The sequence below is a fragment of the Carettochelys insculpta genome, chromosome 18 (genome assembly GCF_033958435.1).
Source record: "Carettochelys insculpta isolate YL-2023 chromosome 18, ASM3395843v1, whole genome shotgun sequence".
Taxonomy (NCBI): Eukaryota; Metazoa; Chordata; order Testudines; family Carettochelyidae; genus Carettochelys; species Carettochelys insculpta.
The window spans coordinates 28,725,450-28,743,576 of record NC_134154.1 but is presented as its reverse complement, the minus strand read 5'-3'; the positions used below and the strand labels follow the sequence as shown (position 1 = coordinate 28,743,576).

At 57.2% G+C, this 18,127-nt stretch overlaps 1 protein-coding gene across 2 annotated transcripts; it reads left to right on the top strand.

Annotated features, from left to right (window-relative positions):
• Positions 1 to 1,261: 1,261 nt before the first annotated feature.
• Positions 1,262 to 10,748, top strand: SELPLG (selectin P ligand). Of its 2 annotated transcripts, XM_075012937.1 has the most exons (3): positions 1,262 to 2,441; positions 2,734 to 2,887; positions 9,071 to 10,748. In XM_075012937.1, the coding sequence occupies exon 3, from the start codon at positions 9,076 to 9,078 to the stop codon at positions 10,174 to 10,176; it is 1,101 nt and encodes a 366-aa protein (XP_074869038.1). In that variant the 5' UTR covers positions 1,262 to 2,441; positions 2,734 to 2,887; positions 9,071 to 9,075; the 3' UTR covers positions 10,177 to 10,748. The 2 variants fall into 2 exon arrangements, with proteins under 2 accessions (XP_074869038.1, XP_074869040.1); XM_075012939.1 differs by lacking the exons at positions 1,262 to 2,441; positions 2,734 to 2,887 and adding an exon at positions 7,852 to 7,984.
• Positions 10,749 to 18,127: the final 7,379 nt, after the last annotated feature.

Below are 18,127 nucleotides of genomic sequence, written 5' to 3'. Positions count from 1 at the left end.
GTCGCCTTAAGAGCAAGATGGGCTGGGCAGCGCAGGCATCAGAGCTTCGGGAGATCTCCTTTGCCTGAAGTCGCTAGATCTACCCCTGCCGACTGCCCTGGGGGGGTCCAGGCCAGGCGTGTGACCGACTGGGAACCCGTTTGTTTTAGCTCGTCTAAAAAGAGAGCCCCCTCCAAGCAGGCCAACCCTCCTCTGAGGGTCTTGTGCCCGCTGCTAGCCACGTACCCAGCTACGGACACCGTTGTCGGCCTCTCTTTCAGCCCTGTTCGGAGTCTCCCTGGCCTCGTTTCCTGCGGGTTCGGTGCTGAGGGCAAATGGAACCCTGCTGTCTGGCTGCGCATTTGTAGCGTGTTTCTAGCTTCTCCCCAAGACTGTCCCTTCCCCTTTTTTCCTACTAGGAGTAACACCCGAAAGGCCCCATTCTTCCAGGTGCAGTGCTGGCACGGCCGCGGGTGGGGAATTAAATACCCTCAGGTGACAGCGGGTGAAGAAAGAGGTAAAGGACGTGCCCAAGGTCACCCAGTGCGTGGCAGATCCCCACCCCAGCCTGCTCTGCATTCCTGCTGGTGTGATCTCAGCTTGTCCCAGGCCTCAGCCTTGCCCCCCGCAGGTCCCGGCAAACCCTCCCTGGGCTTGCGCTGCGGGGGCTGTGCAGAGGGGGCCTGGTGCTGCAGCACTTTCCAAGCACGTCGGGATGTCAGCTGCTCGTTCGGCTTGGGGCTGGCTCTGCTCGTCCAGCCTCAGCTGCGTGCGGTCGGGGAGAAGGGGATGGTGAGTGGGGAAGGGACAGCGCTGCCCATGACCTTAGCGAGCCCTTGTAGGCGCAGCCCGCTGCTGTGAACCTGCAACAACACTGGGGACGGCAAAAACCAGGTTCTGTTCCTCCTCTGGCGTGGCAAAGGGGGTGAATTTCCTCCTCCCAGTGGGGTGCTGCAGAGGTACGCTTGGCTTCACCCGGAGAGAGGCTGAAACCGCCCTCCCAGCTCTGAGTGCCATGTGTCTCTGGCAGTGGTTCCCAACCTTTTCACTAGGCTGGCCCCCGATCGCTCCCGCCCCCCAAAGCCAAGCCAAGTCTAGGTGCCGTGTACATGTCGTCAAAGGGAAAGGGACAGGTACGTCAGTAACGTTTAAAGTGACGCAGAGGCATTTGCACGCTTCGAACCGTGGCCATCCTTTCATCACACAAAGGCGCCACAACGGGGATTTTCAGACGGCAATTAACAGCAGCCAGGGAGGTTTCAAAGCAGCTGCCAAACGTGCTCTCATGGCCCGAGCGGGTCCTGGTGCAGGTACAAAGCCTGTGCCCCACCCCGAAGGAGAGCAGACAGCCCTCCCCTGCCCCACGGTAGTGCCCAGGCTGTGTGTTTTCCAAAAGGAGAGTTTTTGGGGTAGGTTCCGAAAGGCTCCCGACTGGGCCATGGGAGGTCTGGCCTCGTGGTTAAAGTGGGAGTTTGGCCTTTGCGTGGGCAAAGCCCAGGAAGGAGATGAGGGTCGGTGCTGGAGAGAGGAGCAGGGACGCAGACAAGGGGTGCTGCGGGCAGACTGCATGCTGAGCAGCTGGAGAGGCGCCAGCTGCTTCTCCTGGTCTGTCGGGTGGTGCAGCTGCCAGCTGGCGGGTCTCGCTGAGAAACCCCAGACACAGACTGACTCTGCTGCAGGTCCCCGGGGGGAATTTGAAACGCACCAGTAGGTTCGTGGTCTCCTTCTGCTTTTCCAGGCCAGGTTCCCTGCCTGGCCAGGGCGCAGAGTGGCTTTAGACGCTGCAGCTCAGGCTCCGCCTTTAGCAGTCACTGTAGAACTTCCCCATTCGAAGCCCAGGGAGTGCCACCAAGTCCTGAAACGGAAGAACCCATGCGCACCTCCAGGCCAGGCTCTGCGTAGTGGGGGTGGGTGACTTGCCACCAGCAACGTCCATCCTATCTGTGTTTTGCCGTGCACAGGGCGAGGCCGAGGCGGTGCCTGTGTTGGAGTGGCCTTGCGGCTGACTCTTTGCAACACGGTCGCCCCCTGGAACGCTGACTCTTCTGGGCTCAGCTGCAAGCTTCTCTCTTCCCCAGCTTCAGCCCTTGCTTGGGATAAGGTTGGTCGTGCTGCTAGGCCTGGTGTGGGGCTGAGATGCCCTTACACTTCCTGGATCCGTAGCAGCTCCAGGTCCCATAAAAGCTGCTCTGCAGCCAGCGGCCTTCTCCGTTTCGGCTGTGACGCATCCTCGTGCGCGCTTTCCAGACCACAACTTCTCTTCCGCCTTCCACCCTTACTCTCGCACCGCCACGGAGGCTTCCTGAGTTGCTGCAGGGAGCGCGGTGAACAAGCTGGGCTGTCTGAGGGCCGCTTCTCCTTTCGGGGTCTGGCAGCGATGAAGCAGTGTTGAGCCTTTTCCTCACGTGCTGCACTGGCCAGCTGTGAGCGACACCTGCGCGGGCAGCCTGCTTCCAGTCCGGGTAAGAAACAGCTTTTGCAGTGAGGAAGGTGGCGCTGGGGAGCAGTGTGGGTTTGGAGCTCAGTCAGCCGAGGACGTGTCAGGTGTGCCCTGAGGGATCCTCCTTGAGTCAGGTGCCCTCAGCGAGCCCCAGCCACGACTGTGGAACCCGTCTGACGACGGGCTCAGGTTTTACCTCGGATACCAAACCGAGAGGCAGGCCTGCGCTAGGGGAGAATGTTGACCAAAGAGATGCAACTCCAGCTAAGTGAATAGTTCGTACCTGAGGTCAAATTTCTCCACTGTCTCCGCAGCGGCAAACTCCGCCATCGCCGTCTCTTACTCTTCGCGGCTGGGAGACGTACCGGGGTCGACAGGGACGCCCTCGGTGTTGGATTTAGTGCAGCCCTCCTGTCCTAGACGCACCAAACAGAACCCAGAAGAAGGCTCTCGGCAGCGTTGGCAGTGGTAAGTGGAGACGTACCGCTACGCCCGTGGGGCTGATTTCCACGCAGTGGGGTTTTGTCACTGTGAACGAGGGTGAAACCCTCTTTCGGATGCCGTGCCGGTTAGTATGTGGGTGGGGCTGAGCTGTAGGCCTCTGTGTGCGTGACTGAGTTGGGTAAGCCCCCTCCTCCTGGCCTTTGGAGATGGGGAAACTGAGGCATGGGGGGTACAATGGTTTCCTGGTAGTAAATGGATGGATTAATCTGGGAAAGGTCACGAAGCAAGTCAGAGCAGAGCTGGGGCAGGACTCTTGTCTTCCAGAGCCAAGTCTGGTGCCCCGACCATTGGGGAGCGCTGCCTTTCCAGACAGGATCTTGATGCTTAGTGTACTGCCTCCTGGAGGCCCTGGAGCTGCTTCCCTTGTACATTAGCCCCTGTGCAGATGTGCCAGGCAATGGGACTTCAAAGCCGCGCTGCATGAGAGTGCTGAGGCCAGCTGTGCTGGAGGAGCCTTTGTGCTGAGAGGGGGCACTAGCAGAACTGCACCACAGGCAGGGATTTATTTCCACTGTTTCATTTGGCTTGAGAGGTGGGGGGGCCTCCCAGGACTGGAATTCCCCTTGCTGTGGGGTAGAGTCTTCTCCTGACCCTTTGTGCTCCCCGAAGCCGGCCTTCCTCCTACAGGTTCTCTTTTCCAGCCTGAACGCTTTGGGGCTGGAACCTGAGCCAGAGTAATTCAGCCCAGCTCCACAACTCCAGTGGTGCTCCGCTGACCTGCTCCAGCTCCCTACTTCCAGGGGCCCCTGCGGTGGGTTCGACCTGGCCGAGCTCTGAGAGAGACACCCACTCTCAGGGTATCTGCCTGAAAGGGTCAGCAGGTTTGTCTGGCCTAATTTCAGACCCCCACACGGTGGAGCAGCGCTGTGGTAAGGGAGGTGGGAGAATGAACAGAGGGCAGGCAGAGCCCAGAGAAGTCCTACCTCTTAGCTGCTCCTGCTGCATTCTCGTATTCTCCTACCCTCCACCCCCTCGCCTTCCTGGTGGGAGGGTACGTGAGTCCTTCCCTTGCTAAATCCAGGGTCCCCACTTTCCTTCAGGGAGAAAGTCAGGGTCTTGCATTCTTAATCGAACCACCTCTGTCTGCCCAAGAAACCCCGTGGTCTTAAATGATGTGGGGGAAAACAATGGCTCCTCTGACCTTCGCGGTGCTCACCGAACAACTTACAAACAAAGTGAGGGGAATTAAACTCAAGCGATTTATCTCACCTGGTTTAATGAGAGTTTAGAGCAGCAAGCAGGAAAGTTTGGTTAAAGTCACCAGTTTTAGTCGGGGTTTGAATCTATGCTGTAATTCACTTTCTTTAAAAAAAAGTTAATTCTCCTAAGTGGTATGATTTGTTGTTTTTCGTTTTTGTTTGTTTTTGCTAAGCAGCAGGATACACTATATAATATTTAAGCAATACTGTAGCTTACTGGATATTTAATCCAGATTCTTAATATTCACATTCTGAATGTTAGACAATAGTAAACGATGCGCATATTTACAAGGTGGGTTTATTTTTTACTCCCATCACGCTACGTTTGGAAGGCCGTTGGAATCAAATTAAAAATGCACCAGACCAGCACTTTAAAAATGGTTTTGAATAAAACTACATTACATGTACTTGATTCAAGAGGGGAAAAAGTACATTTATCAAGCATGTTTTGCACTTAAATTGATTTATTAAACAAAGGAAATATTTGTAATTAGTTAAATGAAGTAATTACTTTTGGTCACCAATCCCTTTAGGATATAGATCTTCTCTTCTCATGCGTCAGTTTTATTCCTAGAGTGGAAGCAGAAAATAAGTTTTCAACTCCCATTCAATTTTTCAACTTCAAATAAACTAGTCAGTAAACCGAACAAACTGAGCTGAAGAAGGTTCTCTTTCGACCTGCGGAAGAGACCACTTGCTGTCAAAAGCTGTTGCAGACCTTCAACAAACCCTGTTTCCAGACCCTAGCTAGTGGCATGCGCCAGTTCAGGCGTGTGACTTTCTTTCGAACGTTGGCGGCAAACTTGTACTGCTTGAGGATTTATTTAGTTGATGGAAGATATGGTAATAGATTATTGCCCACTTAGGCCTTAATACAAGTTTTCAGAATTTCAAGTTTAAATAGCATTGGGTTTGAGGAGAAGATTTTAAATACACTTTTTAGAAAAAGCTTCTCTTTATTTTATCCTGCGTGTTGCCCACCTTTCACTTCCCAGCACTTGGCCGCCTGTCCTGGTGTCAGAAGAGCCTCTTGGACAATAGGTCTGTGTCGGAAGTTACACCTGATTGCCTCTGGCGTGCGGGAGAGACGCGAGAGACGCAGAATCTCTGCCCTGTCACGCGCTATGGAACCGCAGCACTCCCCGTCTTGGGGCTGCCCTAGTGAATCTAGCAGAAGCTTCCAGGGGCGGCTCCCAGCAGTCCAGTGCTAGCCCAGGCTCTGGCGGGTTCCTGTGTCGCCGAGATCGGCTCATGGTCCTGTTTGTGTCGGGCGTGCCGCCCCGGACCATCAGAGGGTGGAGTGCTGCCCTGTAGCTCCAAGGCAGAGCTAATGTTATCTTCCTTCTCACTGGCTGTGGGTGTGTCTGCTGCTGTCGAAACCTGATTTCAGAGCAAAACCACACTCTTTCCCTGCCCTTCCTGACCACAGCTTCCTTTCCACAGCTGAGGGGAGCCGCTGCAGGGGCCCGGATGTGCCCAGGCTGCTGGTTGGGCCAGTTTCTTGCTCAGCCCCTTTGGAAATGTACCCCCAATCCCTGCCCCTTTGGAAGACAGTGGCACAGGGCTTACCTCTCTGCTCCTGGTCTCTCAGGGCCATAGCCCAGGTACGAACTCTGCAGCGTGCGAACCACTTGGCTTGCCTGTTCTGAGTCAAATGGCTGCTGGAGGGCCAGTCCTGGCAGGTCGGAGGTTCTGAGGTGCAGCCTTTCTCCTGCAGATGACACTGAACTGCCTGGTGGTAGGGTCGGTCAGGCCACCAAAAGTGCCGTCTTTCTGGGGAGGCATCCACTGACCTGACAGCTGGGGAGCTTTAGAAATATGGGGGTGACGACCTGTGGTCCGGACCAAACTCCCCCTTGGATACTTGGAGCTCGTTCACCTCAATTCCCTGGCTAAGGTACCTGGATGTAAGAGCGTTACTTTCCTGTGAAGTGCTGCAGCACCTCTCTTACGTAACTTTGTGTTCTGCCCCAGAGGTGGCCGCATCGCAGTGGGGAAGAGGGGGTTTCGTCTACCCACAGTCAGAGTGCTTGGAGAGCTTCCTGAAATGGGAATGCTAGAGCAGTGCCGGCTGTTGAGTTTTACATTTAACATGGACACTCCTGAGTTAACAGGACTGCGCAGCTTTTATGTCCTGTCATTTTGGGGCTGAATTCTAGGTTCTAATTCTGCAAAGTGCAGACTTTCCCCAGTGGAGATGACTGTTGCTCTGCACCCGAGCTATCTTCTCTTGCTGGGAAGGAAATCCCTGCAAGGTAATTAGCCCTTAAATTAAATTAATGATGTCTGAGAGGGACACTGCAAATTGCTCAGAATTACGACGTTCTGTTCTCAAAATGATCCAATTAGCTGGTCTCCAAAGGCAGTGATCTCACCAGCCAGGCTAGAGAACCCTCCCCCCAACATCGCTCTGTGTCAGGCTAATTCAGCTGCTTGGGGTGTCTCCCATTAACCACACGTTCTCTTCCATAGCACCCAACCTACCTTTCTGTGCACAGCAGACTCAGCCCAGTGGCTACCCCGCTTCAGTTTGCTCGTAACTGGGTCCTGAAAGCAACGCTTCAGTGGGGGGGTTGGGGGGAAGATGTTCTGAGTTGAAAGGGCTGCAATGAAATCTGTGAATCCCTCCATATGCCGTAAAGCTCCTGTGACTGTTCATGAATTAGGTGTGGGGAAAGGGCCATATAAGACAGGACATGTGCAAATTCTGGCCTGTGCGTTGCTTTTACCAGCCATTTGCACAAGTGGAGTGGATTCCTGTTTTGAAGCCAAGCGAGCAGCAGTGGAGACAACCGAATCTAACAGCGGTTTCCTCCACGTGTGACCAAAGGCTCAGGCAATGCGGTTGTGTGGGTAGTTGACACAGTAGTGGAGAGGGGGAGGGAGGGACATTTGTCTCCTCAGACCTGAGCCGCCATCCCCGCCCTTCCCCAACCTGCCCATGAGTCCAGCTCCTCAATGCTGTCCCTGGGCTGGGTTTTCCTGGTGACCTTGGAGAGAGCTCACCCATCTCCCTTCTCCATTCCCGTTTTGTTTTTGAGTCACAACTTCCTTCCCCCAGCGCTGTGAATTGCGCAAATCTCAGCAGCCCTTTCGTGGGTGCAAGCGCAAAGGGGCCGAGCCAGAGGTCAGTGTGGCGGGGAGGGGCCAACACCCTCCGAGCCGGAGTGGGGCATGAAATTGAAATGGGGGGGGGCTCTGAGGCAGTTGGCAGGAGGTGAGCTCCCCCCAGAACCTCTCCAGAGTCGTTCCATTGCCCTCCATCGAACTCCTCCGCAAGACCCCAGGGTGAAAGGAGGCTGGCTGAGGCTGCTCCCTCAGGTGCCCTGCACCTCCCCCCCCCGTCCCCCATTTTTTGGTGTCCTGCGTGGTAGCCGGCACTTTCCCCGAGTCATGGCTCTTTGTAACGTGTGGAGCACCGTCCTTGGGGGGCCTGATCCTTGACGGAGCAGCAGTGCCCTACCACACCCAGCTGGGAGCAGCAGAAGCAAAGCAAGGGACCCATGTCTGGGCACGGCTAGCTGGCATCCATGCGCCTCGGTCTGCCCTGCGGGTGCCAGGGCTGATTTTTGCGAGCCATCTGTGGGGGAGGAGGGGAGCACTAAGGTTTGAATTGCCCTGTAGCTGATGAGGCAAAGCCCCCTCACCCAGCAGGGGGTCCCCTAACCCAGTGGCGGGCGGTGCGATCTGGTCATCTCAATGTGACATGTTTCCTTCAGCAGCTGGAGTCTCTGGGGGTTTGGTCAGCTCCATTTGCTACCAATCCTACACCGAGGCGGTGCTCTCTCCCGCAGCGTCCCGTGGGGAGAAGACTATTCACCACAGCAGAGGGCGTCCCACTGGGGGCGCACAGAAGAAGAAGGTATTCGGTGGTGGGATGTGAGAAGCTGTAGGAACAAAACCTGAGAGTGCACTTTTGGAGCTGGGTGGCTGGCGAGCAGTGGCTGCTGTCCGGTGCCCAGCTCTGAAGGAAGCGCCAGCAGCAGCAGAGATGCAAGGTGGCAATGCCGTATCGTGCCATCCTTCTGCACTGCTGCGGCTGGCGGTCCTGCCTCAAGAGTCATGTGCCCATCTGGCAGCTGCAGCTTCACGCTCGGCCTTCAGAGAGTGGTGGCTGCTGGCCGGACACACAAGACAGAGGCCTAAATTACCGGTCACGGAGAAGGGAAGAGCTTGACTTAGTCTGAGAAGCCGCTTGGTTTCCAGGTGGCATGTGGCAGTGGCGGGCAGGAGGATGTACCTGTGAGCTCACAGAGCGTCAGTGGCTCTAGCGTGGGAGAGGTCTTGTCCTGCTGTGTGGTTACACAAAATAGCGTTGGATCATTTTGCCTTACCTCAGCTGGATTCGGTTATCTGGGGGTCACGCGACGCCTCTGACCCCTCCCAGCAGAGGTTGTGATTAAGATGCTGGACGGTGTCCTGTGCCACCTCAGTGACAGGGACAGTCAGCTCGTCTGGGGGCTGAGGCGCCATCCTGCAGCTAAACCCCATTCTTCTCCCTCACAGCCCCCAGACATATGCTCCCCAGGGTGGAGACAGGCACCTTCATTTATCCTGACCCCCGCCTAGTGCCGAGGGGAGTTTCACCAGTGATTGTGGTGTGTAAGTGCTGCTGTAATGCCTCTCCTCTTAACACACACGTGTGGCTAACAACAGAGGGCTCCTGGGCTGCGAGGGGGGCGAGGTGAGGAGAAGAGGCAGTGAAAGCAAACGCTCCCCGGCAGCGCTGTGGCTGGAAATACCCAACTAGTGTTCGTGAGACAGAGGCTGGAAATGCAGAACTGGAAACTCACCCCGAATGGTGGGACTTAATTTTTGCATCCTGAGCTCATCTCTGCTGGGACAGTTGAGTAACAGCTCCCAGGTGCCTGAAGTTACCTTCTCGGCCTCTTTCCTTTTTAATTCTGTGTCTTTCCCTTTTAACCTGGACTCTGTTTTCTCCTTCCAGGTCAAATGGCTCCGGTCTGGATCACTCTGTTGTTCTTCCTTCCAAGCCTGCTCCAGGTCTCTGCTTACATCAAGCTCAGTGAGCAAGGTGGCATGGGGCGAGTGGCAGGATGGCTTCCTAGAGGTGGGAGCTCCCAGCCAGCCAGCCAGGGCCAGTGGGTGTGGGGCACAGCCAGGCCTGGGAGCACCGACGTCCCCATGTTTGTCCGTGCAAAGAGGGAAGTGGAGGTGAAGACATCCAGTCATTCCACTGCAGAGAACAGCACCACCAGCCGCCCCAGTTCATTCTCTGTGACTCCTTCGCAGCACCCCGTGGAGGTCACCCAAGTCTCTTCAGACCTTGAGTGGTTAGACGAGAGTATTGCCCCAGAACTGCTGGAAGAATTTACCATTACAGCAGAGCCTGCTGCCGGCTCGGACAATGTCAACACACAAGCTCACAGAATTAGAGCGGGCAGCCATGTTGATACCTCAACCAAAGCGGCCCTAACTCCGGGCTCCAGCCACGCCGCCTCGGAAGCGGTAGTCACGGGGAGAGAAGAAACCCTCAGTGGCAGCACAGAGAGTAGGGAACATGGCTCCTCTACCGGGCCTCCGAGAGGGAAGGGGCTAGCGGAGAGCTCAAGTACTTCGCCACCTAAAAATCTGACAGAGTCCTCAGGCATTTCCACCGTGCCCCCCGTGGAAGAGTTGGCCACTTCCAGGCACAGACTCTCCACACTGGGCAAAAACAATTCTTCTCACTGGGTGGTCCCGGCAGGTGGCTCTGTCACAGTGAAGGACCCCATGCAGAAGACACACAATGATACAAACATCCTGGTGGGGAAGTGCTTGCTGGCTGTCTTTATCCTGGCCCTTGTGGCCGCCATCTTCATCGTCTGCACCGCCGTCCTTGCCACCCTGCTGTGGCGTCAGAAGCATGCCTACAACAAGCACCAGTGCAACGCCACCGAGATGGTGTGTATCTCGGCTCTGCTGACTGACAGCGAGCCAGCAGCCAATGGGGCGAAGCCCAGCAAGATAAAAAGAATGAAGATGCCTACGGACAACCTCTCGGAGACCGAAGGAGACAATCTGACTCTGAACAGCTTCCTGCCGGACCATTAGAGACCTCGCCGCCTGCCCGGTGGGGGTTTCAAATTCTCATTTCCTGGGCTCTCCAGCCCCCTGGGCTGGTCTCATCCAACCCAACACTCCCCAGGGGAGGCTTTCTTGGGTGAAGTGTCCGAGGTGGCATCTAACTAGGCTTCAGGTGCCTCAGTCTGTGTTCCACGAGGTACGAGATGTACTGTATTTAGCCATGGCTGGGTCAATCCCTGACCGCCGCTGAGCCACCTCAACCCCAGACGCATGTGGCTGAGCGTGGGGAAATTGGGGGCGGGGGGGTGTTATGATGACCCAGGTTGGTTTGTCCACCTGGCAAGGGGCTTTTGAAGTGGCTGTTCTATTCTCTTGACCTCCACCTGCCTGCTGCATTTGGTGCTATAGACAAGAGTGTCAGATCTGTGGCTGATGAAGTTACCCAGTGGTGGCACAGGCCCAAACAGCGTTACGACAGGGAGGCTGCTTTAATTTATGCTACTGTGCAAGGGGCATGTTGTTGTTTTGCACTTAAACAGATGAAGGAATCTCCATGTCATGTTCCACCTTCAAATGAATAACACAACATTTTCTGTGTATCTGTGTGTGGTTGTCTCTTCTGTGAACCCTTCTGGCACGGCTCAGGTGGCTCTCAACTCTTCCACACAGGGCTCCATCTCCCAGGAGCAGCCGGGGAAAGGCGGGGGGTGTCCCATCCCTGAGGCCTGCCATGATCATGGCCCGGGGTTCACATGACACCACCCAGAGGGGAGCAGCAGGCTGGGCTCCTCAGAGACAGCCCTGGGGTGGGGGGGGTGTCACCTCACAGCCTGTTCTGTAGCACCCAGTCCCTCGCCTTCCAGCGTGGTATGATGGGCTGAGCCCGAGGCAGTCACTGGTGGTAAATAACCCCAGGTACCAAACACAGGGTCGGTGCTGTTCCCACCACCCCACCAGAATTCCCTCTTATTTTTCCATCGGGGCAGAATAAATTTTATGTGTACTGAAGCATGTGTGGATGTGTACCACCCGTAGACATACCGGCTGTTGTCTGTGGGCACGCTGCTAATCAGGTGGGCAGCTGCTCAGGCTTTCTCAGCTAACAGGAAACACTGCACCCTGCAAGGAAACGCTGGGTGGGGTTTCTCGGACCCAGATCCTCTCTCGACTGTCCAAGTTATGGGGCTTTTGGTTCCACTCTTTTTGTCATCAACAAGAAGTCCTCTGGCACCTTATAGACCAACAGATAGCTTATGCTCCAAAATATCTGTTGGTCTATAAGGTGCCACAGGATTTCGTGGTGGTCTCAAAGATACAGGCTAACACAGAGAACCTCTCTGATGCTCTTTGTAATGTGACCTTTTGCCAAGGTCTGAGGCGGGCTGTGCTTTCCTTGATAGGATGGGACAGGCCAGAGGACAGGTACTGTTTGCTGCACCTTCCCTTAGGCCCTGTGGTCGGTCGTGTGCTATCCACCATGAAGTCGCCACCTGGGAGCTAACACTAAAGGGGCTGATGATTAGCTGTTGTTGAAAGAGGACAGGCGCTGCCTAGCTCCCTTGAGCACTGGCTCACCGGGCCCTGCCTGATAAGACTCCGGGAAGGAAAGGGTTCTTTGCACAGGAAAGTCCCAGGAGCTTGTGGTTAGTTGGGGCCTGACTCAGCAACCTGATGAGCCCCTCCCGGCCTCCCCCATGCTGAGCTGTGCGTTGCTCTTTCTGGAGGTGTGCAGCGTGGTGGGATCTCCACTTCACCCTCAGCAGGAACAGGCCCTACCCTGGCATCAGGAAGGTCATAAGCAGGCCCATGGCAGTGCTGCCTTTATCTGTCAGGGCGGAGCACTGAAAGGCATCAGACCTCGGTGGCTCACGCCGCTTGGAGGGGGGCAGGAATCAGGCCTGGTGGGGCAGGTGCCAGAGTCGGGGCGGGGTTCCCTGGAGTGGCCCGAGGCTGGCCGGGCGATGGCTGGGCGCAGGGCAGTAGGGAGGGCTGGGCGCAGGGCGGCCCCGAGGGCGGTGAGCAAGCATGCGTTAATTCAGCTGTGGGCGAATGTAGTGAGCAGCTGCCAGCCGGCTGCTTGGCTGGAGAGCTGGGCTGCCGCCTTTTCTGCCCAAGCTGGTCCTGCTGCCTGCTCCAGGCCAGTGCCACGGGTGCAGGGGCCTGCAGACGGGCTCTGCCGCAGGCCCCCGATTCCCGACGAGAAGAAGAGCTCGTGGTTAGGGCACTGGCCCAGGCCTCCGATCTGGGTCACGTCCTGGCTGTGCGTGACCGTGCGTGTGGCACGTCATTGCCCTCTGCCTCCGTTTCCTCCATGTGTAAAACGGAGGTAGCGGCTCTTCCTGTCACAGGAGCGCTGTATGTGGTTACCGGAGGGCGCCGGCAGCTGGTGCTCTGGGTCGGCTGGGGTTCTTCAGGACCAAGACAACTTTGTGCAGCTGCTAGCGGGTCACTCTGGCAGCTCTGCCTCGGCTCCGGACCTGTCCCGCCTCCCAGTCCGGTCTCTACGAGCACAGCGTCCGCCGAAGAGCAGGTCGAACGTGCCAAGCTCTCGGGTTCAGCTGTCCGTCCTCTGCCCTGCCCTGAGCGATGGCTTGTGCGTCTCCCACGACCGCAGGACGCGCCATGTCACCTGACTGCCCAGCAGCTGATGGAGGAAGGTGACTAAACCTCCCTCCTGCGGTTGGGAAAGAGGTGATCTTAGAACAAAGGCTCCCAGGCCTGAGGCTGGAGCGACGTCACCTGCGGTCACACCAACGGAGCAGCTGAGAAGGCAACAGTGACCTCTAGGGCTCTCCAGAGAGACAGCCTGGCTCCCAGCTCACCCAGCCCCACAGGCGCTGTTCTGGCTGGGCGGCTGCCTCCCTGCACTGCCACCTGCCCTTGGTTGTTTGCTTCTTTTGGGCTGTCCCCGTCCTTGCAGGGCCCTGCGGTATCTCAGTGCTGTCCCGGGCTCGCAGCAGAGTTAGCAGCTCCAGTCTAAACGGCCAGTCACGGTGTGGTCTATCCCCTCGTCCCCTGCTGCTCCTGGGCCTCCAGCCCCACCCTGCCTTTCCTTCCTAGAGCCTCTTCCCCAGGCTAGAGGCTGGGGTTACGCCCGACCTGCAACAAGCACCGAGCCCAGGGAGCTCCTCGGAGATTATGCCGCTGTTGTGTGCCAGCCCCGCTGGCCCCCCGTGCAGGTTGCCAGAGTCTGCTGGTTCCCATCCACGTAGGAAATTTTTTTCCCCACCCCAAAGGGACACTCACGTGCAGGCCGTGCCCAAATGCTCTTAGCAAAACCGCCCACCCCAGGAGAGCGTCTTGGTTCCAACAGCCTTGTGGCGCGTGGAAATCAAGGAGGCCCGCTCCTGTGGGCCGCTTGCTAGCCGGGGTTGCCCATCACTGGCTCAGAGCTGAGGAGCAACCTGCCGGGCATCGGGCTGGCCATGCTCCTGCTCAGCGTGTCATGTGTCCAGGCAGCAGCCCGTGAGGGCAGAGCTGCGATTCGGGTGGGAGGATTCTGAGAGACGCACACCCACAGCCACTGAGGAGATGGTGCCCTGGGGGGTCACGCCGGCTCTCGCTCTCCAGGGAAGTTTCCTGTGTGTGCTGCAGCCCTAGTGCTGTGCGCCAGGTTAGCATGGGTAGGGTGGCCCCCAGTTCGAAAGGGGGCCACTGGAAGGGGTTAGCCTGGCGGCAGCAGGCTTGTAATTCCCGAGGGGGGCAGGGCCACGGGCCAGCTGCTGTCCGAGGCAGGGGCGCCAGCCGGTCTCCAGACGCTCCAGCAGCCAGACGTCAGACGTGGAACCTGCGCGCGGACGGGCTGGCTCTCTCCATGGGTTCGTGCGTCAGTCCCAGGCGTGCCCTGGAGAGTCGTCTTCCCACCCTGCGCACAGCAGCTGCCACCTCAGCGGGAGGCCTTCAGCCGGCTGAGTCTACGAGCCACGTCCAGGCGGAGCCGCTCTCCCGAGTCCCTCACCGTCCTGCTGGCTTGGCCCGGGGCAGCGGCTGCTGTGAAGACAAAGCCCATGCGTCTGCTGTGTTTGAGCCGGGGTGGCAGAGCTGTCCTGGCAAAAAGAGCCCTCCCCGGCACAGCCCTTTGGCTTTTGGGCAGGGGGATTGATTGGCCCACGGTGGGAGGGCTTTGGTGCAGCTGGGGCTTGTCGTTCTAGGATGTAGGTAGGGGAGCAGAGGAGGATGGGTGTTGGAAAACATTGCGTGACAGCTGAGTTCTGGCTGCTTGCTGGAGTGGTTAACCACAGCAGCAGGCCGGCTCCTTCCAGGATGGAACCAGTGTCACGGGCTTTGGCCCCCGCCACTCGGCCAACAAACCGCGTCTCTGCTAGCCCCTGTAATCCCGTACGCTGCAAGCAACACACGACCCATTAGGGGCGTCTGTGAGAGCCGGGGCGGGGGCTGGCAAAGCAGGTGGAGCTCTGGAGCAGACGACAACTGAGTTAGGTGGTGGTCCCATGAGGAGCAACTTCATGCTCCCGGGCAGGACTTTGGATCATTGACTAGACCCGAGAGAGCTGTCCTGGCTTTATTAGCACAAGGACCCTGTGTACTTGGTCAGGACGTGGGCCTCTTACGGGCTCGTTACTGTGCAGACGTGATCTATAATGTGCTTCCATCGGGCGCACAGAGGTGCCCAGGAAGTGCCCAGGAGATCGACCGCTCTTACGGAGAGTTGAAAGCCAAGACGTGGCATTTGAGACCAGGCGCTTGGCAGGGCTGGAGCTTGGTCATCCGCCCAGCAGCTGAACTGAGACCACGCGGAGCCCTCGGCTTGTGCTGGGGGAGCCGCAGGCCTCAATGCTTTGCGGGGTGCTCATGTTTAGCAGTTGTCGCCTCCTGCCAGACAGCAGCAGGCGGAAACCCCCTGGCCGTGGTAGCTGCTTGCTAAGCCAAGGGGAGGATGCAGGCGAGGTACCACTAGAGTAGATCACAGTACACCCGGCAGAGGGCGCTTGGACTCTGCCCATTGCAGGCCTGTGTTGGTCAAGGTGCTCCCAACGCCCGCTAGGCCCAGAGCACAGGGGCCTGGTGCAGATTCTGGGAGCCTGAAGATGTTTTTGATTCTATTAAAAAAGAATCATGGACCGAATTTAAAACTACAACCAGGTCAAGCATGCCAGGGGCTTGTCTGCTCTGCTGCTGCTGTTAGGCAGGGCTGGCTGTGAGGGCGGCCAAAGCAATAATACCGTCTCCCCGTCCCGCTCGCTACCCTTCTCCTCTCTTTGCCTGCCTGCCTGCCTGCCTGCAGGGCTTAACCCTGCTGCTGCTCTGGGGAAGTGCCCCTTGCAAGGCCTGCGGCATGAGGGACATGGTACTCACACCTGCTCCTAAATTCAGCAGCCCCTGTCCTGCTGCGCCGCCTGTTTCCCTGAACCCCTCCGCCCAGAGAAGGCCGTAATGCGTCGTTCGTGGCGGGCTGCGTCTGAGGTTACAGCGGGGTTAGGACATACTGCGTTGGTTTGCTGAGCCTCAGTGGGACACGCAAAGGCAGTGTGAGAGAGAGATGAGGTCGCGCTCCTGAGAGGGAGGCTCGGTGCAAATGGCCGTCAGCTCGGGGCTCAGCAACGGCCAGGAGGAGCCACAGAACAGAGAGTCAAACCTCGTGACCTCAGGGCTGTTAATAGCAACCAGCTTCCCTCCTCAAGCAGAGAGCTGACACCGAGGGTCTCCCAAACCTGCAAGTTCTCACCCACCACGCTCCCGCCATGGCCTCAGTGGGAGCTGGACTGACCTTACGTGATTGAGTGATAACCTGAGCTGGCCTAGAATTTTCCTTGTACAGATCAAACTCTTTTGTCTAGCACCCTCAGTACCCGACTGGTGCTGGACGAGCAAATTTACTGGACCGCAGGAGGTCGGCATTGTCTGGCAGTGTTAGCAACTCGTCCACTGCTGATGGGTCTCTGAGACGAAGTTTAGGGGTAAAAGATGGCCAGATAACAGCACAGAACGCTGCCTGCCAGGCCTGGTGGCTGGAAACAAACAGTTTGGCACTGTGGGAAAATTGGCCACGCCCGGGATAAGTGGTCATCAGACTAAAAATCACGCTGGATTATGGGTGTTGCCGGACAAGAGGTTCAACCTGTAGCCATCTGCCTTCCCCTGTACAGCTGCGCTGTAGACTGTCCCCCTCACTACCCCTCAGCCCAACCCACGGGCACCACCCAGCTGACCGACCCTTGAGTCTCTCCCTGACCAGAGGGGCCAGCCTTCCCTGGACCTCATCGGCCCACGCCTACCGCCAAGAGCCAGCACAACCTGCTCAGAAGTGAACTTCTGCTACCAGGCTGGGCCAGGAGAAGACCACTGTTGCAGCATGTCTTGGCCTGCGCTGACACCCGCTGTTCTGTTAACCCACATGCTGCTGATACGTGGCGTCTGATTATTTACTGTGGCCCCCAATTCAGCAAAGTATCCCTCACTCTTCAGCGTCAATGGTTTGCTGAGCGAGGATGGACGTGAGCTTTCGTTGCTTTCCTGGATCCGGACAATGAGTGCGCTATCTACATTCCTTTCACGCCAGCTTTTTACGGAGCCTGCTATTGCCCGGCTGCACTGGCTGTAAAGGCGAGGCCAGTTCCACCCCTTTTGATGACCGTTTGGCATGAATAGGCCTGTTTGATATTGACCGTGTGGCAGACAGCTGCATTACTCAAGCTGTATTTTCTCCATTAGTTCTATCATTTTAAAAAGTTTTTCAACCCCCAGCCATGGCCATCCACGCAGCTGGTTGGAAGGGACTTGGCTGCTCAGGGAGGCACTGATGTGACCCTTTCATCTGTGAGAGTCAAAGTGTTCCTCCTCCTCCTGTTTTCCCAGCAAGAGCAGCTCCTTCCTCCCTGGGTTTTCCCAGGCTAACAGCTGCTTATCTGCCATCGCTGCCCTAGATGGGATGAGGCAAAGGCCCACGTTGCTGGCTAGCTTAGCTCCCTAGTAAGTATCACTCAAACATCCCACCAGGCTTTTGCTCTTTGTTTTCTGGAAGAAAGTAGCTGGGTAGATGAATGCTGCTGTTAGCTTCAGCTCTACTTCTACCAAACAATCTGGAGCATTTTAAAATAGCAACCAGCTTCTGGGCAACCAGTTACTCTAAGTGATCATCCCTGGCTCCCACAGGGCACTTTTCAGCCAGAGTTTCCAAAGCGATTATCTTCATTGTACTCATGGGGAAACTGAGGCAGGGCGGTAACTCGCCCAAGGTTAACAAACAGGCCAGCGAGGGAAGCAAAGAACAGAACCCAGCTCGGCAGAGTCCTAGCCCAGAGCTTTGTCCACTAGGCCATACTGCCTCCTGGAGAACCCCTCCAGGCCCGTTGTGAAATCAGTGGAGGAGAGGGGTGCAGCTGTTTTCGACGCCGAAGCTCTGCTCCTTCTTCCACGGATGGAAATGGCCGCGGCTGAACTCCCATGGCTCTGTTGACCGCGAGAGGAGGCTTGTGCTGACCCTGCCGGCAGGCAAACTCCCGGTGAGCTGCTCTGCAAGGGGGCTGCCTTGCCCCCGCTAGCTGCTGTCTCTGGACATTGGTGGAGCGGCTCCTGTGCCAAAGTCAGTGGCTGGGCAGGAGATTCCACCTGGGACTGCAGGAAAGGACAGGAAACTAAGGAGGACAGCACAGCGTGCTGCTGCCCCAGCCCCTCTAGCGAGCATCTCCTAGGGGATGCGGTGAGATGAGACTAGAGCGACGCCCCCCCCCCCCCCCCCCGCTTTAGGTGGGGTTCTTCTCAGCCTCTGTCTCGGAAAGGCCCAATAGCCTGGAAACCAGCAGATGCATTTAGTCTGCGCCCCGTGCGGGGGACGGGTTCCTTTTCTTTGGCCAGTGTGATGCGTCACCACCCCAAGGAGGGTCAGCCAGGAGGGGCCTTGCCTGCTATTCCAGCCTGGCTGCACCTCAGGCCTTTTGCTTGGCGACAGACAGAGGCTGGGACCTGGGCAGAATTCCCCCATGAGGCTAGCGAGGCGAGAGCGTGCTTTGGGTGTCTG

Coding starts and splice junctions, on each gene's coding strand:
- SELPLG (XM_075012937.1), top strand. CDS start 9,076: ATGGCTCCGGTCTGGATCACTCTGTTGTTCTTCCTTCCAAGCCTGCTC.